General features: G+C 46.9%; 1 protein-coding gene across 1 annotated transcript in view; it reads right to left on the bottom strand.

Annotated features, from left to right (window-relative positions):
• Positions 1–7,696: 7,696 nt before the first annotated feature.
• LOC100395655 (uncharacterized) overlaps positions 7,697–27,827 on the bottom strand; it is a 38,758-nt gene continuing 18,627 nt past the window's right edge. The window contains exons 6-9 of the mRNA XM_078366060.1: positions 13,459–13,646; positions 10,872–10,933; positions 9,085–9,629; positions 7,697–8,997 (exon numbers count right to left, since the gene is read on the bottom strand). Of these exons, the coding sequence (XP_078222186.1) occupies positions 8,684–8,997; positions 9,085–9,629; positions 10,872–10,933; positions 13,459–13,646 (1,109 nt within the window). The 3' untranslated portion in view covers positions 7,697–8,683. The remainder of the gene's footprint in view (positions 8,998–9,084; positions 9,630–10,871; positions 10,934–13,458; positions 13,647–27,827) is intronic.

The following is a 27,827-nucleotide window of genomic DNA, read 5'->3' as shown; positions in this document are numbered from 1 at the left end:
TGTGCTGTATCCTTCACCTTGAAGCAAGAATGTGCTTCCTCCTGTTTGTGGGAAAAGCACTCACCCTCCCTGTTCGGCTCACCTTTCCCACCCCTGCCTCCTACGTGAGACCTCTATTTCTCTGGCTCCTGACACTCAAGATCCTTAATTAACTCTGTCAAATTGTCCTTCATCTGTTTAGTAACACCTTTCCTGGCATAGATACGTCTACTCTTTCTCAGCAGGTAAAATGAGAAAATCACTGTCCTTTGCACAAAGGTATCTGTACACTCCCTGCTTTCTGTCCGTGTGTAATAACTCTGCCCCACTCACCACAGAGATCATGTTTCACTTTTCTCAGGCATCTGAAAGATGGAGGCCTAGTCACCTCTCCCAGTGTTCATGCTGTCCTAAGAATGAGGTTTGTATGGGGACAGAAAAAAATATTGTCTCCTCTCCATTACCCACTTTAGGAACGATGGCATCTTGGTTCTTGTCTTTTCTCAGCAGGAGTAGGCATTTTTTTTTTTTTCTATCACAGAAAACACCCCAGGAAGTAAATCTGTGGTAGAATCTTGCAAAAGTAATGGCTTCCAAGAATCCAATTATTCAGGTTCTGTATTACTCAAAATCTTTAACTCTCGAGGGTTCGGGTTTACCCTGCAGGAGCAGGCAGCCAAAAAATGAGCGGCTAGAAGGAGTGAACGGTTTCCTAAGGGACAGCAAACACCTGTTACATTCAAATCCCCAGAAGCCAAAGGCTGTCCTCTAATTTTCTGAGAACTAATTGGTCCAAGGCCCAAAGGGACCTTCTACATAATCAATTTCTTCAGAGACTTCATTCCCTGGTAAGAATAGCCTTTTCCTTTAACTTTTTTTTCTGATGAACTTAACCCATTTAATTCCATCTAATTCTTTAATGAAGTTCTATTTTCCATATGGATTCTCACATGTTTAAGTATATTGTCCACTTCTTTTCAGTAAGCATTGACAAGAACATCTGGCTTACACAACTTGAACTGTGCCTACCCAATGTCAAAAACAAAGCAAACAAAAAACAAAAGATCTGGCCAGGCGAGAAGGCTCACGCCTGTAGCCTGTAATCCCAGCACTTTGGGAGGCCGAGCAGGGTGGATCACCTGAGGTCAGGAGTCCGAGACTGGCTAGTCAACATGTTGAAACCCCCTTGCTACTAAAAATACAAACATTAGCTGGGCATGGTGGTGTGCGCCTGTAATTCCAGCTACTTGGGAGCCTGAGGGAGGAGAATCACTTGAACCCGGGAGGGAAAAGTTGCAGCGAGCCGAGATTGTGCCGTTGCACTCCAGCCTGGGTGACAGAGCGAAACTCTGTCCTCAAGAAAAACAAAACGAAAGATCCCAAACAAGACCAGTTCATTGATTTGATCAGCAGCTGGACAATTAAGTAAACTGATTGCTTTACCAAATTAGCTAGTGATTTGGTCAATGTGATTAGTTGATTCACTTAACACTGTCAAACCATATAGATAGCCAAATTCCAGAAACGCTTTCAAATAATGTGTTCTCATCCTTTAAAAGTAAGCAGAAATAAAGCTCCTCTGATTCTTTTTTGGGGGGTGGGGGTGGGGGATTCTGTCAACTCCTGATGAAAGTCATATGGCTAAGAATTGTACAAAGAAGCAGTGCAAAGGCACTTGACACCCACAAACAAGAAACCCATCTAAGAAGTACTGATGCTTCAGTAAAGAATCTCTGGAAATAGGCCGGGCGCTGTGACTCACACCTGTAATCCCAGCACTTTGGGAGGCTGAGGAGGGTTGATCCCCTAAGGTTGGGAGTTGGAGAACAGCCTGGCCAACATGATGAAACCCCATCTCTACTAAAAATACAAAAAATTAGCTGGGCATGGTGGTGCACACCTGTAATCCAGCTACTCGGGAGGCTGAGGCAGGAGAATCGTTTGAACCAGGGAGGTGGAGTTTACGGCGAGCCGAGATCTCGCCACTGCACTCCAGCCTAGGCAACAAGAGCAAAACTCCATCTCAAAAAATATATATATTCAGGCTCCTGAGGAATTTTTAAATCTTATTGGAACTTCTACAGTTGCAGACTCCTACCTATGAATTTCAAATGGATTCACTTTTTTAAAAAATGGCAAAGGGTAACAAGTTGATTTTTCAATATGGTCTCAGAGGGCCTTCTTGGTGGTCTGCAGCTTGACCCCTGATGAAATATTAATTATAAACTGCCATCCTGGGCAGCAGTAGGTCTCAGAGACGGGTCCTGTATTCACTAGTAAATGGATTTTTTGTATTTTTAATTGTAAAATATTTTATTCCAAGGGTACTCTGGTCTGACAAAACTGTCAAGTAGATGATTTTTCATCAGCCCCTACTCCAGCCCGAGTCGTTGGCTATGTCCCAGGCCCTCTGGCTCATGGGCTGCAGCTTCAGGGAGGGGCAGGTACTCCCGTGTTCAGTGGCTGCAATGAAATACCCTCACCTCTCCTTTTTTAAATTTATTTATTTATTTATTTATTTTTATTTTTTTTGAGATGCAGTTTCACTCTTGTTGCCCAGGCTGGAGTGCAATGGTCATGATCTCAGCTCACTGCAACCTCCACCTCCCAGGTTCAAGCGATTCTCCTGCCTCAGCCTCCTGAGTAGCAGGGAATACAGGCATGCACCACCATGCCTGGCTAATTTTTGTATTTTTAGTAGAGATGGGGTTTCACCATGTTGGACAGGCTGGTCTCGAACTCCCGACCTCAGGTGATCTGCCCGCCTCGGCCTCCCAAAGTTCTGGGATTACAGGCATGAGCCACTGCGCCCAGCCACCTCTTCCTATCTTTCTATCCTTACTATTTCCTGACCCCAATACTCAAATGTATGTGTGTGTGTGTGCGCGTGCACACACACACACACACACCTCATTTTAAAATTAAGAAGTTGGCAGCTTATAAAAGTAAAAGCTCACCTTCTCTGTAGCCTTTTGTTAATTTCTCCTCTTTTTTGGTGAGTTTTCAAATACAATGATCAGAACAGCTGAATAGGGGAGACATAAAAATATGCTGGATATGAAATATTAATCTCTCAATAGCCTGATAAAAACCAGACAACACTCATCTCTCTACTCCTCAGTTTCCCCTTTCAAAAAATCAGGGCAACTGTGTCTGCCTGTGGTTTGAGAAGGATGAACAGGATCATGTTTTCAAAGTCTCTTTAAGCTTCTCTATACAATGGGGCCAGCAAAGAGCAAAGTATCATTTTCCTTCGGGCAGAATAATTAAAACAAAATCTCCTGAGTCCCATCTTCATGCACGTCTCTCGAATTGATCATGCAGTGATTTTTAAGAACAGAGCCACTCTGTGTCATTTATTTATCATCGCTTTTCATTGTTACAGTGGGGCATTCATACCCATACCTTCAGGCTCCGGGACTGTTCACATTCATTAGGGAAAGGAAATAGTCTTTCTTTCAAATAAGCAATTTGCTTCAGCAATGGGTCTGTAATTACTGGAGTGCTGGGATATGCTGCTGCGGCTAATAAGATAAAGAAACCAGGCTCTCTCCAAACCAGAAGGGGTGCAGCCTCTTCTTCCAGAGACTGTAATTAAAAGGGGTGGCCGTGGTTCCCTGTGCCAGCACTGGCCCCAGGATGCAAACACCAAGACAGAGGTGTGTCTTGTCCTTTATGGAGTTGGGCATCCCAAATACAGCAGCCATTGAGAGCTCAAGAGTGGTCACGTAGAAAGAGTTCACAGGGAACTGCCTACTGACATAGGCAGTGGGGAGGGTTGGGTCTTCGGGTTGTGACTTATATCTATGTTCTTTTTTTAAAAAAACTTTGCAACAGAGTTTTGCTCTTGTTGCCCAGGCTGGAGTTCAATGGCACGATCTTGGCTCACTGCAACCTCCACCTTCCTGGATTCAAGGGATTCTCCTGCCTCAGCCCCCCTGAGTAGCTGAGATGACAGGTCTAATTTTTATATTTTAGAATATTTTGTATTTTAGACCTGTCATCTCAGCTACTCAGCATTTTTATATTTTTAGTAGGGATGGGGTTTGGTCATGTTGGCCAGGCTGGTCTCGAACTCCTGACCTCAGGTAATCCACCTGACTTGGCTTCCCAAAGTGTTGGGATTACAAGCCATGTGCCACTGTGGCCAGTCTTTACTCAAAATTGTGTAAGCACTGTGGCTGTGTAAGAGCAGTGTCGGGGGCAGTGACTCACACCTGTGACCCCAGCACTTTGGGAGGCCGAGGTGGGTGAGTCATGTGAGCACACCTGTAGTCCCAGCCACTGAGGAGGCTGAAGCAGGAGAGTCAGTTGAACCTGGGAGGCAGAAGTTGCAGTGAGCCAAGATGGCACCATTGCACTCCAGCCTGGGCAACAGAGTGAGACTCTGTCTCAAAAAAAAAAAAAAAAAAAAAAGGCAGTAACTGTGGGAGCTGTTGAGCTTTTAGAATCTTTTTATATCCAGAAGCTACATCAGATTCTAATTGGGTAGACAAATTTGGGAGGATTTAATACTTTAAATTTGACAGCAACCAATCTGTATCCTATTAGCAATGGGTGATATAGTTTTCTGGCTTTCATTTTATCAATCCTTTCAATCATGTGTTCATTCAATTGATTTACTCCATAAGCATTTATTTCCTGTTCTACTCCAGGCAAAGTGCTTGGCTCTGGGACAAAGGGTCCTTTCCCTTGAGGAAGTTGCTTACTGATCTGCCCCACGCCTACTGCTTCTGGTTGTGCTATTTGGGTTGTTAGCCTTTTTAATTTTTTGTTGTTGTTGTTGTTGTTTAAAAAATATAGCTTTGCTGGGCATGGTGGCTCACGCCTATAATCCCAGCACTTTGGAAAGCCGAGGTGCGCGGATCACAAGGTCAAGAGATCGAGACCATCCAGGCCAACATGATGAAACCCTGTCTCTACTAAAAAATACAAAAAAATTAGCTGGGTGTGGTGGCGCGGGCCTGTGGTTCCAGCTATTCGGGAGGATGAGGCAGGAGACTTGCTTGAACCCAGGAGGCAGAGGTTGCCCTGAGCTGAAGTTGCGCCACTGCATGCCAGCCTGGCACCTGGTGACAGAGTGAGACTCTGTCTCAGAAAAAATATATATATATATATTTTTATCACTTATTTATTTTTGGAGACAGAGTTTTGCTTTGTTGAGCAGGCTGGAGGTTTCAGTGATCACAGCTGAAACACAACTAGGACAAAAGTTGCAAGTGACCACACCCGGCTAAATTTTTTTTCTTTTTCTTTTTTTTGAGACGGAGTTTCGCTCTTGTTACCCAGGCTGGAGTGCAATGGCGCGATCTCGGCTCACCGCAACCTCCGCCTCCTGGGTTCAGGCAATTCTCCTGCCTCAGCCTCCTGAGTGGCTGGGATTACAGGCACGTGCCACCGTGCCCAGCTAATTTTTGTATTCTTAGTAGAGACAGGGTTTCACCATGTTGACCAAGATGGTCTCGATCTCTTGACCTCGTGATCCACCCGCCTCGGCCTCCCAAGGATTTATTGTTTTTCAAAGAGTAGATTCCTCTGTCAGTACCTCAGGTAAACTCTTTTCTAATAGAAAAAAAGCCGATTCTGGAAATTCTGGAAGAGAAAGAGCTTTCCTTGCTCTGCAGGATGGGATGCAACCACCCTTTGTGTTTAAAAATGACAGTGTTGGTATCATTCCAGAAGAGGATGCTCTTAAATTGTTTCCACTTCAGCGACAATGGATGGAGTCATGCTTATCTACCTATTACTTCCTGACCCTCATGACCAGTGGAATTCCCTGGGGAGCTTGTGGCAAGATCTAAAGTCATGTTAGTTAAGACTCTTGGGTATCAAGTGACAGAAACCAACTGGACTCCACTTAGGCACAGAGGCGGAATTTGGTATAAGTATACAAAAGTGTGTTGAGGAACCCAGTGCAGGACTACAACCTGACCTCAGGAAGGGCAAGGCTGAGAACAGAAAAGCATCCGCGTTCCCAAGATGCACTCTTGGTTCATCTCCCCTCCATTTTGGCACATCTACCTGCTTCTCTGACACTGCAGTCCTGCTTTCTCTGCCTCTTTATCCACAAGGCTGAATATGGCTGAACCACTGCAATGAGTTTAGAGGCGATTGTTCTCTCATTCACAGAGACTGTGTGTGCCTGTCTCTCCATGCCTACTTCTGGGAGAAGGAATCTGATTGGCCCTGCCTGAATCAAGAGTTTGGCTCTTGTCCAATCACCTGAGGCCAGTGAGGTGAGTCACTTACATGGACAGAGTCCCTAGAAGCCCACTTATGTGGATGGCGTGCATCTGAGAAAGGTGGAATGGTTTAAGAGCTGGAATGTTGAGCTTTGGTAAAGATACCCCAAGAAGTGTCTCCAGGACAGCCACCAAATTCTTGAAACACAGGTGAAAGCGTAACAAATGGTTTATAAATCATAAATACAAATAGTGTTTCCAGACTTGCCGGCCACCTCATACTACAAGGAATAGCGTTTACAGCCCTAAAACAGAAGAGTTCTACAGGGAATGAATTTGTGATGCTGTCATTAGCCTGGATGTCCATTTATCTGAGCTAATCGGTCATAAATGCCCATGTGGCTCATGTAAATAAGATTCATACATAATAAAGAGATAATCACCTCAGCTTTCTAGTTGCAACCAAATATCCTCTAGTTACAGAGACTACTTAGCAGGCTAATTAGTAGCATTCATTACCCTGCCCCTAGTTCCCCCAAGAATGATTCATGTGAAATCCTAAGTAACCCAAATGCTACTGCTCTGATTTCGAACAAAGGGAACTGAGACCTAGAGGGATGGCCCCAGAAGGGAGCTCTACAGCTTGCTGCCATACAGCCAGAGGGGCATTAATTAACACCACCTGTTTCAAATAACATTTAGGACAGGCCTGGCTTCAGCTTTCAACGCTTAGTGCCTGCATCGCTGTGCTCCTTCGAGACACACAGGCTCAGGGGACAACCAGGTGGTATACTCAAATGATGACAAAACCATTGAGATTCACATAAATTAATAACTTGCCCTTTTAGTCGAAGTGGAACTCCATCGTCACTCTATCGGCAATTTCCATCAGCTCTCTTTCAAGCTGTGTCCCAGTTTATCCCATATCTGAGCTCATCACCACCACTGCCAACTTGTAATCAACATTCATATCACAATCATATCTCTTCTTGATGACTGCAGCAGCTTTCTAACGGGTCTCCTGGCTTCAGCTCTTGCCCCTCTGCCCTTCGTTTTCCACAGTGTGAACTTCTAAAAGTTCGAACCCTATCCTGTCACTGCCTCGAACATTGCACTTACAGAAATAGCATCCAGATTCTTTACCATGGCCCAAGGGACCTAAGGGAGGGGCCCTGCCTGCTCCCCATCTTCCCTACCCCACCCTCTGTTCGCACGGGCTCCCTTTCAAGTCTCATCTCTGGTGGTTCTTCTTTAGAGAGGCCTTCCCTGACATTTTAAAGCAAAACTATTCCCAATTTCCCCCACATATCCCACACTAATTTCTTCACAACTTTATGATCTGAAATTATTACATCAACACACTTGTCTGCATTTTTATCATGTTCCCCCCTCCCCACCCCCAAGGTGAGCTTCATTAGGACAGGGATCTTATGTGACTAGTCTTGTTCACTATTGTGTCCTTAGCACCTAGCCCATAGTAAGTGCTCAATAAACAGATATTAACTCTACTAATAAGAGTAGAGGAAAAACAATCTAGCCAAGATTTTTAATTATAGAAATCTGTTAATGCAAAATTTATAATATCCTCTTCATGTTTTCTATGAAATGCTATGCAGAGGCCAAGAGTGGTGGTTCATGCCTATAATCCCAATATTTGGGGAGAGGTAGAGGACTGCTTGAGCGAAGGAGCTCAAGATCAGCCTGGGCAACATAGTAAGGCCTCATCTCTACAAAAAAAATTTATAAGTTAGTTGGGCATGGTGGGGCATGTCTTTAGACCCAGCTACTCGGGATGCTGAGGTGGGAGGATCACTTAAGCTCAGGAGTTCGAGGCTGCAGTGAGCCATGATTGTGCCACTGTACTCTATTCTGGGTGATAGAGCAAGACCCTGTATCCAAAAAAAAAAAAAAAAAAAGCCACCCAGTAGGTCCAGTTGTACTTGAAATTGTTAGGTTATGAAATTGAGGCTTGCCGTGAACGTGCTTATAGTAAACAAGTATCTCGTATTACCTTGAAAAGATTGTGGCACTTTTAGCAGAGCGTGGTGGCTCACGCTTGTAATCTCAGCACTTTGAGAGGCCGAGGCAGGCAGATCACGAGGTATAAGGAGTTCGAAACCAACCTCGTCAACACAGTGAAACCCTACCTGTAGTAAAAATACGGTAATTAGCTGGGCGTGGTGGCGGGCACCTGTAATCCCAGCTACTCAGGAGGCTGAGAAAGGAAAATCGCTTGAACCCAGGAGGCGTAGGTTGCAGTGAGCGGAGTTCGGGCCACTGCACTCCAGCCTGGCGACAGAGCAAGACTCCGTCTCAAAAAAAAAAAAAAAAAAAAAAAAGTAGATTATGACGTCTTCTGCTTTTTCTAGGAAAACAATGCTTTTACTGAACAATGCTTTTACAGGCGTGGGGATGGGAAGGCAGCAGGAGGAGTCAGGGCGGAAGGGCCCCGGCCTGGAGCGGCGGAGGCTGCCAGCAGCCGCAGCCGGGCGTCACTGGCACGAGTTCCTGGTGACCCCTCGCTAGGCGGCCGCATTGCCCAGGATGAAGCCCACGGCCGCCGCACTGCCCAGAACGAAGCCCACGGCCAGGGACACTGTCTTGCAGAAGGCGCCGCGCAGATGCTCCACGTGCTGGTTCAGGGTCCGCAGCTGGTCGCGCAGCGGGCCCAGAATGCTCATGAGGCGGTGCAGGTGCCCCAGGGTCAGCAGCAGGGCGGCGTTCAGCGGCGGAGGTGCGCGGGAGGTGTCCGCAGACCTCCGAGGGGACCGGTTGAAGTGGGGCGTCCAGGCGGGGTCAGCGTGGGGGCTGCGGGCGGTCGGCAGCGGGGCGGCTCCTGGGAACGCGGGGCACGCAGTCGGGTGGGGATCGGAAGGCGCGCGCGCCCTCCCTCGGCCACCCCCGACCCTCCGTCCCCGCCTACCTGCTTGGCCGCGAGCCGGCGCGGGTACGCTGGGGGCTGGACCGCGGCCTTGCTGGGGGCGCTCAGACCCCCGGTAGCGGCGGCGGGGCAGTTTGCGCCCGTGGTCGCCAGGCAGCCTCGTGAGCTCTGGGGTGTGCTCGTCGAGGGGCCCGGACGGCTGGCCTTGCGCCTGGGGGAAGCTGACCCGGAGTAACCGGTAGTGGCGGCGGCGGCACTGGCGGGGGCGGTGCACCTGCTGCCCGACCAGCTCGCCCAACACGCGGCGGGAGGGGGCCAGCGCCTGGCGGAGCAGCGCGCCCAACAGCAGCGCGCCCAGCAGTAGCTCTGTCTCCCGCGCGCTCCAAGACGTACGCGGCGCCGAGCCCCGGGACGCCAGCGACAAGGACCCCGCCAGCGCGCTCGGCGAGACAGGCCTCCGGGGCAAGGTCCCCGGGGCGTCTCCGGCCGGCTGTTCGGGGTCGGGGCTGGCGAACGACGGCCTCAGGGGCCAGAGCCGCATCCCGGGGTAAGCGTGCGCCGCCAGGATGGCCCGCACGCGCTCTCTTCTGTTTCCGAATGTTGCAACATTTATAGGTTAGGAATGCTTTGGCTACAAGTAGCAACACCTGACTATAATTTACATTGTAGAGCTGTTATGTTTCTTTATACTATGTAACAAAACAGTGACCAATTTGTGACTTAAAACAGTATTCATTTTGCTTCCAAATCTGCAATTTGGGCAGGGCTCAGCAGGTGCAGCTCATCTGCGATCCACTTGGCTTCAGCTGGGAGGGGGCCGCAATCAACTGGAGGCTCATTCGCTTACGTGCTGGAGTAGACCCAAATGTCTGTGGACAGGAACAGCTGGGGCCCCTTGAGCTTTTATCCCTTCGTGATTCCTTCACGTGGTCACTCTAGCATGTTACTATCTTCCATTTGTTAGAAACAACAAGCTCAAGCCGACCCATAATTATGGGAAAAAGAACTGGACTTTTCTTTTAATGGGAAGAGAGAGAACTTGTGGATATATTTTTAAATCACTGTAAGGAATCTATTTTTCTTACACAAGAAAAAGTAGAAAGATTGATATCCCAAGGCTATTGCAATGGCTCAACCATGTTATTAAGAACCCAGACCATACTGGGCACGATGGCTCACGAGTGTAATTCCAACCCTTTGGGAGGCCAAGGTAGGAGGACTATTTGAGGTCAGGAGTTCAAGACCAGCCTGGACAACATAGCCAGACCTCAGTCTCTACTAAACTTTTTTTTTTTTTCAATTAGCTGGGTGTGGTAGTGCATGTCTGTATTCCCAGCTACTTGGGAGGCAGAGGTAAGAGAATCACTTGAGCCAAGGAGGTTGAGGCTGCAGGGAGCTATAATCATACCCCTACATTTTAGCCTGGGTGACAAAGCAAGACCCAGTATCTAAAAAAAAGAACAAACAAAAAACAAGCCAGGCGCATGCCATGGCTCACACTTGTAATCCTAGCAGTTTGGGAGGCCGAGACCTGAAGCCAGGAATTTGAGACCAGCCCAGGCAACACAGTGAGACCACTGCATCCAGAACAAAACAAAACCCAAGCTCTTTTGACCTTTTTTCTCAGCATCTTTAGGGTCTTGGCTTATCACATTATGTATAACCATGCAGCTGACTTCCTCTTAAATTGCCCCAAATTGCATCTCATGGCTCTCTGTCAGGAGCTCGGTTGAGCTGGAAGAGAGAGCTGAGCTGTCGGGGTTTAGAGTAGCCACCTGAAGCTACCACAAGCCGAAATGGAAGTCACAGCGAATAATTTAATCCCGCACTGCAGTAGTACAAACGGGAGGCCCATGCTCGAAGAAGTGCTGAGCTCCCCTGGTTCATTTCCCTGTGTAACAGAGCACCCATATGGTTAAGAGTCAGGGGAATCAGCACAGATCTGGGGGTTGTCTCACCCTTGAGGGAGCCCCAAACCAAAGGCTCCCTGAAGTGTTATGGACCAGGGGCTGGGGAGTTGGGTAGTGGGAGGGGGAAAGCCAAGAGTGTAAAGGTACTGAGTCAGGGTAAAGAAAAGGATCTTCCCTTAAGGGTCTCTGAGGCCTCTGAACTGAGCACCTGAACTAGGAATGCAGATCCACAAAAGGGCAGGACCAGCCAGAGGGGCCAGAGCCTTGCTGGAGACTCTAGGAGGGAGCACTGGCTATGCAGCCTTCCTGTGAGGCCTGTTGGGTAATGCCTTTGGAATAGCAGTCGGTCAGGCCTGAAAAAAAGTCACACAAGTTTTTTTGTTTGTTTTGTTTTCAGACAGATTTTCGCTCTTGTCGCCCAGGCTGGAGTGCGGTGGTGTGATCTTGGCTCACTGCAACCTCTGTCTCCCAGGTTCAAGCGATTCTCCTGCCTCAGCCTCCAGCGTAGCTGGGATTACAAGTTCTTTCCACCACTCTCAGCTGCTTTTTGTTTTTTTGGTAAAGACAGAGTTTTACCATGTTGGCCAGGCTGGTCTCAAACTCCCGACCTCACATGATCCACCTGCCTCGGCCTCCCAAAGTGCTGGGATTACAGGCATGATCCACCATGCCTGGCCACACATGGATTTTTAAGCAGAAACTGGACCCCTCAAGTTCCACCTAGCCACGGGCAATTGGGGAAGTTGAGAATTTCTCTCTAGCCTTGACAACAGAGAAAAACAAGGGCAGAGGTGACTGAGAGTGCATGCTGAGTGAACAGATGGTCATCATCTCCCCAGCAGCATACATTCCCAGAAAGAATGCTCAATTTCAATGCTTGATGATTCAACTATACATTTTAAAACATATTTTATGTTACATATGCAACAAACATCAAATAAGAGAAAATGCGAGTTTGAGCAGAAAAATGTCAGGGAAAAAATTGGGGAGGGAGGAAATCAGAGGAATGGGTAGGGACAAAGACGGAGCCTCTGAAGTCCACAAGGGCAGGAGGTGTTTGTGGACTCACAACTGGGACTTTAGTTTCTCCAACCAAGTTAGGTTGCTGTTGGTTTCATGTGACTTGCATGGTGAGACAGGCCCTCTGTGTCCTGTTCCTTCTGCATCTCCCTCCCACTCTGCCTTGCCTCTCAGCATCGAAAAACTGGTGTGGCCTGTTTCTGGCAGTAGCAGACTCCTTTGTCAGTGTTAAAGATTTATGATTGGGCTGGGCACAGTGGCTCACACCTGTAATCTCAGCACTTTGGGAGACCGAGGTGGGTGGATGACTTGAGGTCAGGAGTTTGAGACCAGCCTGGCCAACATGGTGAAATCATCTCTATCAAAAACTATAACAAATTATCCAGGTGTGGTGATTTGCACCTGTAATCACAGCTATTAGGGAAGCTAAGGCAGGAGAATCACTTGAACCTGGGAGGCAGAGGTTGCAGTGAGCCAAGATCATGCCACTGCACTCCAGCCTGGGTGACAGAGCAAGACTCTGTCTCAAAAAAAAAAAAAAAGATTTCTAATCCAGGTCCAGCACAGTGGCTCACGCCTGTGATCACAGCACTTTGGGAGACCAAGGCAGGTGGATCACCTGAGGTCAGGCGTTTGAGACCAGCCTGGCCAACGTGGTTGAAACCCATCTCTACTAAAAACATAAAAGCGAGCTGGGCATGGTGGCACGTACCTGTAATCCCAGCTACTCCAGAGGCTGAGGCAGGAGAATCACTTGAACCCAGGAGGCGGAGGTTGCAGTTGAGCCAAGATTATACCATTGCACTCCAGCCTGGGTGACAGAGTGAGACCCTGTCTCAAGAAAAAAAAAAAAAAAATCCCAAATGAGTCCTGCAGTTTCCAGGCTTCTCTTCAAGCAGCAAGTTCTGAAGATGAATGCCCCAGCCTCACATGTTTATTTACCATCTTCTCTGTTAGGCTTCATCAGCTGTGGAATCGTGCTCATGTAAAAAGAAAAGAAAGTCTCCCTGCTAAATTCGTTTCTTTAACATTTAATTTTTTTTCCTGCCAAAGTCAGAGATGAATGAGCAATTACTTGGGAGCCAATTAAAATTCATAGTAAGCTATTCTCTGACCCTTGGGTCAGAAACACATTTCCTATAAACCTCAGGAGGGTATCTCTCCTGGGTTTTTTGAGGGTGAGAAAAATTCATATCCTGCTCTCCAGTTCTCATTCCTCGTACAGAGTGGTGGCCAGCATGTTCCTGAGACATTGTTTGTGCAACCCAGAGACAACTCTTAGTTTCCGGCTCAGTTATTTCTCCGATTTGGATAGAAGATGTGGCGACAGTTGCCAGTGACTCTCAGCAGCAAGTCTATGGGAGTTGTGGACCAAGAAGACACAATCTTTCCCTGAAGACAGGGAAAGATTCTCTGTTTTCCACAGTTCTGAGATTCAATTGTTCTGCAGAGCTGAGAAGAGAACTGAGTAGAAAACTAGCGTTACCAGGTGTTTCACAGGTGGGAAGAACCTGCTAAAGTTGAAGAGTCTTCTTTTCTGTGAAGCAATGATACAGTTGTATGGTGTAGGATCTGTGAGTGACTCTATACAATCAGAAAAGTCTATGTCACAACGTTTAGAACTCCCATCCAGCAGGATTCGAAAACTCTCAGATTCCTGGTAGCTAACAAATCCTTTGTGTCGATGAGAAAAAAACAATCTTTGACTTGGAGTCATTAAAAAGATTGGATACATGCGAAGTGTCTCTTTCTGTCTCTGTACTTACATAAGAGCAAACGCTTTCCAGCACGGAACATGTGTGAAGATAATATGCCATCTCTGATACTGTGCTGTCAAAGGGACGGGGACAAAAATGATTTATATAAAAAGAATGCAAATATAGCTAGGTAGTTAGCCAAGAGGGCAAAAGGAGGGAAGGCTTACATTAACCTGATCTTCACAGTCACTAAAACACTGACAAGGGAAATATGAATTTTAACTAGCTGGCAAGCAATTGGTTATTCATGCATGACACAAAAAGCAGGAGAAACTTAATTTTCTCCTTGTCAGTTTTAAACAGAGAGGCTGTCAATTCAGCAAGTGCAGCTACTAAACATATTTCAGAAGGGCACCATCCTACCAAATCCAGCCTCAACATGACCTCAGGCCCAAGCCCCTGCACTGTTATGCACCGTTTCTCCTACTGGGTGGCACCATGTGCCCGGAGCTCTGCCATCACCCTTGGTTTCCAGTGAGGAAGCAATCGGCTGCTTCCTGTGTCACTGACACCACCAATGGGATTCTTTGGTCACATGTGATTTTTCCAGTCACTGGTCTGGTGCTAATTTCATTAGAGTCAATTGAACAACAACAACAAAATATTAAGCACTTTGTCAATTCTAGGTTCTAAGGCTGTCAAGTACCAGGTTTTCAAATATGGTTTTAAAAACTGCTCTCAGGATTTTTTTTTTTTTTTTTTTTTTTTTTGGCGGAGTTTCGCTCTTGTCGTCCAGGCTGGAGTGCAATGGCACGATCTCGGCTCACTGGAACCCCACCTCCCAGGTTCAAGCGATTCTCCTGCCTCGGCCTCCCAAGTAGCTAGGATTACAGGCACGTGCCACCATGCCCAGCTAATTTTGTATTTTTAGTAGAGACAGGTTTTCTCCATGTTGGTCAGGCTGGTCTCAAACTCCCAACCTCAGGTGATCCGCCCGCCTCAGCCTCCCAAAGTGCTGGGATTACAGGCGTAAGCCACTGTGCCCGTCTATCAGGCCCTTTTTTTTCCTCTTTTTTTTAAAAATTGTACTTTATGTTCTGGGGTACATGTGCAGATCTTACAGGATTGTTGCATAGGTACACACATGCCATGGTGGTTTGCTCTCTCCATCCCCCTGTCACCTACATTAGGCATTTCTCCCAGTGTTGTCCCTCCCCAACCTCCTCACCCACCACTGTCCCTCCCCTAGCCCCCCATCTCCCAACAGACCCCAGAGTGTGATGTTCCCCTCCCTGTGCCCATGTGTTCTCATTGTTCAACACATGCCTATGAGTAAGAACATGTGGTGTTTGGTTTTCTGTTCTTGTGTCAGTTTGCTGAGAATGATGGCTTCCAGATTCATCCATGTCCCTACAAAGGACATGAACTCATCCTTTTTTATGGCTGCATAGTATTCCATGGTGTATATGTGCCACATTTTCCCTGTCTAGTCTATCACTGATGGGCATTTGGGTTGGTTCCAGGTCTTTGCTATTGTAAACAGTGCTGCAATGAACATACATGTGCATGTGTCTTTATAATAGAACGATTTCTAATCCTTTCAGTATATATCCAGTAATGGGATTGCTGGGTCAAATGGAATGAATTTCTATTTCTAGATCCTTGAGGAATCGCCACACTGTCTTCCACAATGGTTGAACTAATGTACACTCCCACCAACAGTGTAAAAGTGTTTCTATTTCTCCACATCCTCTCCAGCATCTGTTGTCTCCAGATTTTTTAATGATCGCCATTCTAACTGGTGTGAGGTGGTATCTCAGTGTGGTTTTGATTTGCATTTCTCTAATGATGTCAGGCCCTTTTTAAAGGTGGTAGCTCACACCAGTCATCCCAGTACTTTGGGCAGCTGAAGTGGGAAGACTGCCTGAGCCCAGGAGTTCCAGACTGGCCTGGACAACATAGTCAGACCCTGTCTTTTAAAACAAAAATAAAGTACTGTCATGTCCTGTGGATGGGCTGTAAAAAAAAATTAAAAAGTGCCGTCAGACCACTGGCAATCTGGTAATAGTCACAGACACCCCCAGAACACCTTGGGATGTTCAGCAAATGTGATACATATTAATTCACTCAACAAATATTCATTGTGATAAATGGCTATAATATTCCTGCTATGAAGAACAAGAACTATGCTAAGGAGATCAAGAGATCCCATGGGGGAAGGTCCGTAGCTGCTGCAGAGAGATTGGCCAGGAAGGACCTCTCTGAGAAGGTATCTGAACAAAGCTCTGTATAACAAGGAGCCAGGTGAGAAAAGATAAGGCAGGAAAGAGTTTCAGGTCAACTCCAAGACCAGGACCAGCTTCCAGAGAAGTCAGAGATACCACCAGGGGCCAGACTCCAGGGCTGCGTAGATCCTGGCAAGGAGATGGAATTTTATTGGAATTGCAGCAAGAAGCCGGTGGAGGGCTGATAAAATGCTTTGGCTGCTGTGCCGAGCACGAGTGGAAGCAGGGTTCCAGTTTAAAGGTGCCGGGCTATTTTTCTCTTCAAATGAACACTGTTCTATCAAGTTCATACTGACACTCCGATTGAGCCTTACATGACTTAAATGCCTAATGTGCGTTTGGCTAGATGATGTTCAGCCTAAATTAGATCGTTATGTCCTTAGAATATCAAGGTTCCACTGACTCATTGTGGAGAGCTCTTGAAGCGTTTGCTCTGATCTAACTGCTCCGGATCTACCCCTTTGGAAACAGCGCCAAGCATTTGGGAAATATCTGACTAGGTGCAGAATCCGAGGCCCATGAAACAGGATTCACTGGTAAAGAAATGGTACTTAGTTCAGTCCTTGCTGAAGGCTGTCTCCCAGCAGCCAGCACAGAGGCTGACACACACACACACATTTGTCAAAGGTGTGAATATATGAGTCTAGTAAGAAGAGTTCAGGAAACGCTACAGTTAAATTTGAGTAGCCCAGCACCCCAAGCAGCTAAGTAGCCTTGGACACGAGCTGTGGTGTTTGAAGACTGTTTTTCCAGAAGGATGGGAATGGACCTATATCTCCTCCGAACTTGGCATGCCCACATCCAAGCTTTATTGCTGCTGAAAACTTCCTGAACTGCCTGACCATGGACAATCTCATCTCTAGCTAGTTCCCAGCCCCCACACGCGGAACCCTCATCCTCCGGAGAGACTCTGACCAGCCGCTGGCTCACACCCAGTGGCCCCCCCTGTGGACGCCTGGCCCCTCACATAGCTTCCCAGCTGCCTCTTCCTCTGCCCCCCTTCCCACCCTGCACCAAAACAGGGGTGCCTTTTGTGGGAGCAATCAAGTCCTAAATCACTATTTATATTTCTTGGAGTAAACTTAACACGGAGAAAGGGTTCTGGAATGACTGCCCTGGGGACTGCCGCCCATCTGGAAACATGAATAATGTGAAATGTATCCCTCCATGGATCCCCCACAAGACCAATTACATGATCATCCTTTCCGAGAATTTCTGCCAATTTTTTATGGGGTCACCAGAAAGTTATATCTAAAGTGAAAACTGCACAGATTTATACAGGAGGTGGTTAACTGGTGGAAGTAAACTGTAGGAAACTGATACTCCGCAGATGGAAATGTGTGTCGATTTGGCTCTTCACTTCAGGAAGTGGAATGGATTCATTCTGCCGTTTGCTGAATGACTACTGTGTGCCACACACTCTTCTAGGCACTGGGAGGAGAGAAATCAATGACACCAGCGTCGCCCTCATGGAGCTGACATTCTAACAGCCTTGGAAGATGGACCATGAAAGGCTCACTATAAAACGGTACCAAAAGTCAACATATGACTTTTAGTCCTATTTGTGGTATAGACTCGCCAAGCAATGTGAAGAAACTGAGTTTCTTGCTCCATTAAGCTGAGGATGAGAGAGGTGTGCTGCCCTTTCTCAAGAATGTGGGTGGAATCGTATTCATCGTTTGAAAACTCAGAATAATAAGAGATTTGGCATTTACGCGTTCACGCATACTTCTCTCCTCAAGCTGCAAAGTTCAACCGAGAGGTATTTGGCAGAAGGCCTTTTGCTAAAGCAATCACCTGACAATGTGCGTGGGGATCAGAGCCAGCCAGCCAGGTTCTACCTCCACTGGCAAGGTTTGATTAGGTGATGAGCTCACATTATTCATAACATTGCTGAGCGGCTGTAATTCACTGCGTCATGGCTGGAAAGGATCTGCCTAAGAGGGGAAATGTCAGTGAAGGGTCATCTTCCTTAGTGTTGGTAGTTCCTAAACTCGTTTCCAAGGAAGCACTGAATGTGTCTGTAACAGAAAGATCCCCGCTTCTCCCCTAACAATTCAGAATGAGAAGGTCTGGGAAAGGGTCCAGGAACTCATATTTTACCACTGTCCCTGCTGACTGGGCTGCAAGAGGCTCTACACTCGGAGAACCCCCACACTGTGTTCACTGTGAGACAGAGGATTCAGACCTCCAAATCCCCTCACCCAGATGTGAGAGCATCTTGGCTAAAACCTCTTTGGAAGGGAAGGAGAAAGGGAAGCCGGTTGGAACAGTTTCCTTTACTGATTCTAGCTTATTCCTTTCTCTTGTGCATTCAGCAAAAAGACGTCAGGAACTACAGTGGACAAGGTCCAGCCTACCCACTGGAGGGAGGGTGTTCCAGTGATGAGCTGATGGTTCCCAGCTGCCCCTGGAGTGGAGGAAGGTCTCTCTGGATGAGCGAGTGGAATTAAGGGAGCTAGAACTGGCCCACATGGCATTGTGCGGAGAGTGCGCTCAAACACCCTCTTGTTTCATCTTCCCCAGTTCTGCTTTCTCATTTCCTTCAGGTCTTTACTGAACCATCTCCTTTGCAGCGAAACATTGCAGGATCACCCTAAAACAAACTCAGTGCATCAAGAGCTAGACTCCTGATAGTCCCCGCAGAGTTTTCCACCCAGAGTCCTCCCCGCCTCGGTGAAGAGCAATTTCATTCTCCCAGGTGCTCAAGCCAAGAATGGAGTCAGTTTCATTTGCCTGTACCCCGTATCTGATCACCACAAGTGACCTATTGGGCCTGCCTTTAAAATGCATCCACCGCTCTGCCACCTGCCCGTCCTCCATTGCCATCACGCTTGTCCATGCCACCCTTACGCCCTGAGTGATTGCAGTGGTCTCTGGCCAGCTTCTGCCCTGGTCGCTCTTCTTGATTCTTGACACAGCCAGCGTCAGCGTTAAAATACAAATCTGGTGGGCTACTCCTCTGCTCCAAACTAGCTTTCCTAGTCACTCCGAGTAAAAGCCAAAGTCTTTACAATAAGGCACAGAGCCCCTACCTGCCTCGATCTCCCCATCTGCCTCTTTCTGCTCTTCCCTCACTCCCTCCTCCCGCCCACACCACATGGTCCCACGGAGGCATCTTTGCACTTGCTGTTTCTGTAATTCTCTTCCTTCATTTAGTCACATGGCTGGCCTCCTCGATCCTGCCACATCTTTCCATGACTACTGCTTTCTCAGTAGGGTTAGCTGTCCTCCCTGTCAAATATTGGAACGCATCTACTATTTTTCCCATTCATCATCTTATTTTGCACTAACATCTCCATATTTTTCTCTTTCTTTCTTTCTTTCTTTTTTTTGATGGAGGCTTGTTCTGTCACCCAGGCTGGAGTGCAATAGCACCACCTCTGCCCACTGCAACCTCTACCTCCCGGGTTCAAGCGATTCTCCTGCCTCAGCCTCCTGAGTAGCTGGGATTACAGGTGTGTGCCACCTCACCTGGCTAATTTTTGTATTTTTAATAGAGATGGGGTTTCTCCATGTTAGCCAGACTGATCCAGAACTCCTGACCTCAGGTGATCCACTTGCCTCGACCTCTCAGAGTGCTGAAATTCCAGGCATGAGCCACTGAACCCAGCCACATCTCCATATTTTTCTATTTTTATTTTGCTTTTATCTCTCTTTCCCATCAGAATGTAAGCTCCATAAAAGCAGAGATTATTGTCGGTTGTCCCCTGCTACACACCCAGGGCCCAGAACAGGGCATAGCATGTGGCAGACTTTCAATACTATTTGTTTGAATAAATGAATGAGTTAAATAATCAACAAATGAATAAAGTTGCAATTCCCTCCACTCTCTGTCTCCCTTCTGATGCATTTTCTCCATAGAATCTATCACCCTCCAGTGTCCTCCGTAATGTACATATTTATCTTATTTACTGTTACCTTCTCCTTACTAGAATGTAAGCGCTATTTGAGCCAGGATTTCTGTCCTATTCTCAAGTGTATCCTATCACCAAGAAGAGTATGTGGGTCTTGTATTTCATATTTATTGAATAAATAAACTCACTAATGTAAGAGTATTTTGGCTGGGCACCGTGGCTCATGCCTATAATCCCAGAACTTTGGGAGGCTGAGGTAAGAAGATTGCTTGAGCCCAGGGGTTCGAGACCAGCCTGGGCAAGACAGTGAAACCCCTCCTCTACAAAAAAAAAAAAAAAAAAGGTCTTTTAATTAGCTGAGTATACTGATGCATGCCTGTAGTCCTAGCTACTCAGGAGGTTGAGGTGGAAGGGTAGCTCGTACCCAAGAAGTTGAGGCTGTAGTGAGCTGTGATCGTGCCCCTACACTCCAGCCTGAGCAACTGAGGGAGACCCTGTCAAAAAAAAAGAGAGAGAGTATTTTTACAGATTAAGAGATTGACTCTTAGTAAATTGAGCTAATTTTGTGTGGTCATGTACACAACCAGCATGTAGCAGAGTCGGGGTTAGGATTTGGTCTGCACAACTTCAAGTCTGTGCTCTTACAGTACACCACTGGTCTGGAGAAGGCATTTGAAGCTGGGCGCAGTGGCTCACGCCTGTAATCCCAGCATTTTGGGAGGCCCGGGCAGGCGGATCACCTGAGGTCAGGAGTTCAAGACCAGCCTGGCCAACATGGAGAAACCCCATCTCTGCTAAAAAATACAAAAATTAGCCAGGCATGGTGGTGGGTGCCTGAAATCCCGGCTACTCGGGAGGCTGAGGCAGGGAGAATTGCTTGAATCAGGGAATTGGAGGTTGCCGTGAGCCAAGATGGTGCCACTGTACTCCAGCCTGGGTGACAGAGCAAGACTCTGTCTCACACACACACACACACAAAAGAACAAAGAAGAAGAAGGCATTTGAGGTGGGCATTAAATGATTTTTCTCTGCTGTAGAGTTCTTTTCTGCCCCTCTCCCTCGCTTTCACTTCATTAACCATCATGAAGAACTTGGGTGTCCCTTCCTCTGAAAAGCCTGCTCTGAATCCCCATGCCTGGCTCTGAAGTCGTTTTCTTTCTTTCTTTCTTTCTTTCTTTCTTTCTTTCTTTCTTTCTTTCTTTCTTTCTTCCTTCCTTCCTTCCTTCCTTTCTTTCTTTCTTTCTTTCTTTCTTTTCTTTTCTTTCTTTTTTTTGACAGGGTCTCACTCTGTCACCCAGGCTGGCATGCAGTGGTACATTCTTGGCCCACTGCGATCTCTACCTCCCTGGTTCAAGAGATTCTCCCACCTCAGTCTCCCAAGTAGTTGGGACTACAGGCACATGCCACCACACCCAGCAAATTTTTTGTATTTTTTTTCTTTTTTAAGATGGGGTTTCACCATGTTGGCCTGGCTGGTCTCAAACTCCTGACCTCAGGAGATCCGCCCACCTTGGCCTCCCAAAGTGCTAGGATTACAGGCGTGAGCCACCACACGCAGCCTTTTTTTTTTTTTTTTTTTTTTTTAAGAGATAGGGTTTCACCATGTTGACCAGGCTGGTCTTGAACTCCTGACCTGAAGCGATCCACCCACCTCCGCCTTGTCTTTTCTTGTCACAGTTCTTCCTGCACAGCCTGGCATGGCAACTGCCTATTCATCTTTTGTTTTCTCCAGTAGGTTGTAAGGAGTATATAGAGGGGGTTGTTTCTATGCTTTTCACTGTTGCATTACAAGCCCACCAGATGATCCAGTTCATATAGTATCCAATGAAGATTGGTTCTTGTAGTGAAGGAAGGGAAGAAACACTTAGACCAAAGAAATAACTGAACAGGAATCAGAGAAATAGTGAGCCAGTAGTGCCAGGCGCCTGGGGCAGAGGTTTCAATGGGATCCTAGTGTGGGAGGTGTCTAGGAAGGTGGGCATGTAAAGACTGTGAAGTCATGGAAGGTTCCGGATTCTTTTAAAAGCTGATGCTGATCATGCATTGAAGGGAGAAAGGGCAGAGGCAGAATCTGCTGCAGGAGCCGAACCGCACAGCAGAAAATATCCCCACTAGAAAGTTGGCAGCGGGAGCAGAATGGAGTCAACAGATCCAAGAAATATTTTGAGAAAAGATTCAACAGGATTTAGTGAAGCATTGGATGTGGAAGATGGAGGAGACGAGGAAATTGAGGCAGCTCCAAGGCCGTGAATCAGGATGGCTGGAAGAATAGTGGTGCCTTTAATGAAAAAAGGGGAACACTGGAAAGAGGATATAATTGGATGGAAAGAGAACAAGTTTGGCTGCAGGCATTTCAGGCTTGAAATACACACAGAACATTTTGGTGGACATAAGCTGCATTGGAAATTCAGGACGAGAATTCAGGAGAGATGCCTTTATAGTCTAGCCTCTCCAACAGGAGGTGAGTTAATGCTTAGCGCTCCGTGGGTTCGGCTGATGTGGACGTTGAAAAATTGTAAACATCGTTTAAACAGTTGAGTTTCCAGAAATATTTAGTAATCCTTTCTTATTTCATGGGGCAAAATCCTGAGTAGGCTACGGTGCATTTCACACCTGTTACCTTTGGAGACCCAATGCGCTTTTATTTTTTTTTTATATTGATTTTTTAGAGCAGACTCTTGCTCTGTTGGCCAGGCTGGAGTGCCATGGTGTGATCATAGCTCACTGAAGCCTCAACTTCCCAGGCTCGAGAGATCCTCCCACCTCAGCCTCCCCAAGTAGCTGAGATGGAACTACAGGCGTGAGCCACTGCACCTGATCTCAATGCTCTCTTCATTTGACTGGGCAGGTATTAACCCTGTGGACATTTAGCAAACTGGTGGAGAAAAATACACAATTTAAGTATGAGAAAAATTTGTTCAAGTATTAAAACCAACTTTTTTTTTTCAGATGGAGTTTTGTTCTTGTTGCCCAGGCTGGAATGCAATGGTGCCATCCCCGCTCACTGCAACCTCCGTCTCCTGGGTTCAAGCAATTCTCCTGCCTCAGCCTCCTGAGTAGCTGGGACTACAGGAGCACACCACCATGCCCCACTAACTTTTGTATTTTTAGTAGAGACGGGGTTTCACCTTGTTGGGGCTGGTCTTGAACTCCTGACCTCGTGATCCACCCGCCACAGCCTCCCAAAGTGCTGGGATTCCAGGCATGAGCCACCATGCCTGGCCAAGACAAACATTTTACTGGCAATCTTTCTGTTTGGGACAGAATTCTGGGACTTCAGTTCTGTGCATAAATCCACAAAGTTTTTATTATCTGAAGACCGAAAGGAAGTTGTATATAGTAAGCAACTTACCAGAATCAAACTTACTTAGGTTTTTCCCTATGCTAAAAATAGATATGCAAGTTTTTAATTCTATCTGCAATTAAAAAAAAATCTGATATAGGCTGGGTGCAGTGGCTCATGCCTGTAATCCCATTACTTTGGGAGTCAGAAGCAGGGAGATCACTTGAGTCCAGGAGTTCAAGACCAGCCTGGGCAATATAGTGAGACCCTGTCTCTGCAAAAAGAAAAATGTTTTTAAATCAGCCAAGTGTGGTAGTGTGCTCCTGTAGTCTCAGCTATGCAGGAGGCCCGGGTCGGAGGATCACTTGTACCTGGAAGGTTGAGGCCACAGTGAGCCAAGATGATGCTACTGCACTCCAGTGGGTGACAGACCAAAACCTTGTCTTAAAAAAATGAAAATAAAAAATATCTGATATGGATGGAGCAAAATGTTAATATCTGTCCAGTCTGGGTGGTGGCTACTTAGATATCTGCTATATTATTTTCAAAACTTATTGTCTGTAGATTATTTTCTTCTGTACAGTAGTTTGTAATTTTTTTAAATCTTTCAGAAACAACATGCAAAACAGAGCAGAGGACTGAGATCATGAGGCTTACATCTGGGAAGATGACCTGCAGAAGCGGCAGAGTGACCGCACTTTCCAAAGTTCCTCTCCCTCTCCAGGAGGAAAAGGCCATGCTGGTGACCGGGTCATTAGAGGTCATGGGATAGAGAGGAAGGTGGCTGTTCTATTCTCAGGCTGCGGTCCCACAGCATCTATAAAAGTCCTCTTGAGGTCAGCCACCAGCTTGGGAAGTCACAGCTCCGCCACCGATGACTAGAAGTTAACATGCTCCCATATCGAGAGTTACTTGTAACCCAAGCACAGAGACGGAGGAACCTCCTTTATGTCACCCCCACATGATGTCCCTGAGCCTAGGCTTGGTTCCAAGGACAAGGTTCCTATGTCACTTAATGTCATAGTGCTTTTCTGAGCAAAGGCACTAGAAACGTGCTGGGAGCCTCCTCCCAGGGCTGTGTGTGTGCCTGAATGCGCTGAAGGTGGGACCATTCCAGCAACACTTCCTCCAAGCCCTCCAAAGGCTTCCAGCATTCTGCTCCCCTCCTCTGGGCAAGTCAAAAGTCTCTCTCTCTGCAGGCTCATAACCGCCCTCCAGAGATTATGCTTTGGAAACTTTGGCATTTCCCAAAGCTGACAAGCACGTCCGCGATTTTTTTGTTTGTTTTTGTTTTGTTTCGTTTTGTTTTGTTTGAGACTGTTTCGCTCTGTCGCCCAGGCTCGAGTGCAGTGGTGCGATCTCAGTTCACTGCAACCTCTGCCCCCTGGGTTCAAGCAATCCTCCTGCCTCAGCTTCCCAAATAGCTGGGACCATAGGCATGCGCCACCACACCCGGCTAATTTTTGTGTTTTTAGTAGGGACAGGGTTTCAACATGTTGGCCAGGCTGGTCTTGAACTCCTGACCCTGAGTGATTCCCCCACCTCAGTCTCCCAAAGTGCTGGGATTACAGAAGTGAGCCACCACACCCGGCACCTCTCTCTTTTCCTTCTTTCAGTTTCTTCTTTCTTTCTTTTTTTTTTATTTGAGACGGAGTTTCTCTCTTGTTACCCAGTCTGGAGTGCAATGGCGCAATCTCGGCTCACCGCAACCTCCGCCTCCTGGGTTCAGGCAATTTTCCTGCCTCGCCCTCCTGAGTAGCTGGGATTACGGGCACGTGCCACCATGCCCAGGTAATTTTTTGTATTTTTAGTAAAGACGGGGTTTCACCATGTTGACCAGCATGATCTTGATCTCTTGACCTCGTGATCTACCCGCCTTGGCCTCCCAAAGTGCTGGGATTACAGGCGTGAGCCACCACGCCCGGCCTCAGTTTCTTCTTTCATTCAGGCCTACGCTGGAAACACCACTGTCTGATAAACACTGGCCACACCCGACGACATGGTAGGCCAGGCGGGGTGACAGTAGTCTTCCAGTAAATCAGCTTCTCAGTCTAAACATATCAGTTGATTACTTGAAACAAATGTGTCTCCAGGGACATCCTGTAAGCCTTAGCCTTCTATAGAGTGAAGCGTTCTTGATGAGGGGAAATTTGGGAGCGAATATTTCTTTCAAGCCAGAACCTGAGTGGAAATCCTCTTGGATAAAGTGTCTCAATAGGCTGAAGCATGCCTGCCTCTGACTGTCAAGGATTTGGAAACAGTCAGCATCTTGCTTACAGTTCATCCCCTCTGCAACAGAGGAGCCCCTCCCACGGTTCCGTGAAAGGCTCCTTCCGGCTTCCCACCCAGCTGATGGGTGGGGAGAAATGCAATCCGTGTCTCCTGGGGCTCCTTGATGTCTCCCCTGTGATCTGGGGCCCCTCCAGATCACATGACAAGCCTATGCCATTCCGACAGCCCCTCTGCTCAATCCCCTCTTCCAGCCAACGTGCCCCTCCGCATGATTAGGAACAGTTTCAGTGTTCTCAGCTTTTCCTTCCTGTGCCTGTCATTTCCCCCACAAACACAAGCTGCTTTGCAGTCTAGTCACACGCCTGGCACTGTTCCTGAGACAGGTCGGACGTCTGGTGCTGATCAAATTTGCTGCACCACATTGCCAGGACTTTCTGGAACAAATCATATTTCACATTCAGCTCTGGAGCACCCCCGAACCCAGACCTCCTAAAGTCTGCTTCATTTCCATCAGAGCTTTTGAATCCCAAATTTCATTCGGTGGGGATGAGTGATCAGAGATTTTTAAAGCCCTATGGACTCTTCCCTCATTCTTAGCTTTCTGGGACCACGGGACTCATAGCGCCTCCTGGGGTCTTGGGCTCCAGAGAACAACATCGTTGAGCTCTCCTTCTAACTGAGGAACCTGGAAAATTCCCAACACATCTCCACTCTTCCAGAACTCACATCTACCCCTCTTCCCATGTATTTTTCTTCACAGACAACTCATAAGGACACATGGGCTCTCTTACTCACTGTGACCAGTCTGTGTCCAGCATGGCAGTCAAAATGGCCTGGAATCTCGTGTTGTTGTGACTGGAGCCTATTGCTGGCACAAAATCAGCTATATAGATCTATGTTGATTGTCAAGATAAACAGATATTCTTCCCGGTGACGTCGTTGCTTCTTTCTTGAGGGGACAGGGTATACAAACGGAGCCCGAGTCAGGCCTGGCTATCTGTGTAGCAGAATAGGAAATGGGCTCCCTCTGAAAAACAATTTTCAGAGGGAGAAAATTTTCTTTAAATTTAAAGAAAAAACAATTTTCTTTAAATTTTTTGTCAAGGCGCAGTGGGTCATGACTGTAATCTCAGCACCTTGGGAGGCCAAGGCAGGCAGATCATCTGAGGTCAGGAGTTCAAGACCAGCCTGGCCAACATGGCAAAACCCCAGCTCTACTAAAAATACAAAAAGTTAGCCTGGTGTCGTGGTAGATGCCTGTAGTCCCAGCTACTCCAGAGGCTGAGGCACCTCGATTGCTTGACTCCAGGAGGTAGAGGTTGCAGTGAGATGAGATTGCACCTGTCTCAAAAAAAAGATTAAATGTTTAATGTTTTTGTGGGTACATAGTAGGTGTACCCACATGTTCATGGTGCACATGAGATGCTCTGATACAGGCGTACAATGCAGAATGATCACGTCATAGAAAACGAGGTATCTGTCCCCTCAAGCGTTTATGTTATGAACAATCGGGTTATACTCTTTTCCTTGTTTTTAAATGTGCAGTTCGATGATTATTGACTATAGTCACCTGTTGTGTTATGGAATGTGAGGTCTTATTCATTCTTTCTATTTTTTTTTGTACCCATTAACCATCCCCACTTCTCCCCCACCCTTCTTCCTTCTGGGGAAGAAAATTCAGTCTTCTGGGTTAGCAGGGAGTGAATGTACCTCCTGCAGCACTCATTGAGGCAAATTTGAGAGCTGTGTTCTCTGCGATAAACCAAAGCATTTGAAATCTTGGGCTTCCAGGTTGAAAAATATGTAATATCCTCATGCATGTTCATTACTTGGTATTGGATGAGGTTTCCAAAGCCATATGTACAAATTCTAGATAAAAACAAAAGCTGTTGAGTGGGGAATAATGTCATTCAACTTGGCCGTGCATTTGCCTCTTGTCCCTATAATATATGTTTTGGTAAAATAACATTTGAGGGACAAAAACAGGATGCCAGATCTAAATTAATTTTAGAACAAAGTAATATATGCTGGGTGTGGTGGCTCACGCCTGTAATCCCAGCACTTTGGGAGGCGGAGGAGGGCAGATCACCTGAGGTCAGGGGTTCAAGACCAGCCTGGCCAACATGGCGAAACTCCATCTCTACTAAAAATAGAAAAATAAGCCATGCATTGTGGTGAGTGCCTGTACTCCCAGCTACTCAAGAGGCTGAAGCAGAAGAATCACTCGAAACCAGGAGATGGAGGTTGTAGTGAGGTGAGATCACGCCACTGCACTCCAGCCTGGGCGACAAAGACTGTCTCAAAACACACAACACACACACACACACACACACACACTAAACAAAGTAATATAAAGAAGCAACCACAGGTGAAATACCCAAAGGTTATTATTGACAGATGTCTCATATTTTCAAAGCCCCCATCCTGGCAGCTATCTTTCCCCCACCCCTTGTAGCATGTTAAAAACTGCTGGTTAACTCTTAAAGGGTCACAGGGCTTGT

Source organism: Callithrix jacchus, chromosome 3 (assembly GCF_049354715.1).
Source record: "Callithrix jacchus isolate 240 chromosome 3, calJac240_pri, whole genome shotgun sequence".
In the NCBI taxonomy this organism is placed as follows: domain Eukaryota; kingdom Metazoa; phylum Chordata; class Mammalia; order Primates; family Cebidae; genus Callithrix; species Callithrix jacchus.
Note: the sequence above shows the minus strand (reverse complement) of the source record. Positions and strands in the feature narration are given on the sequence as shown.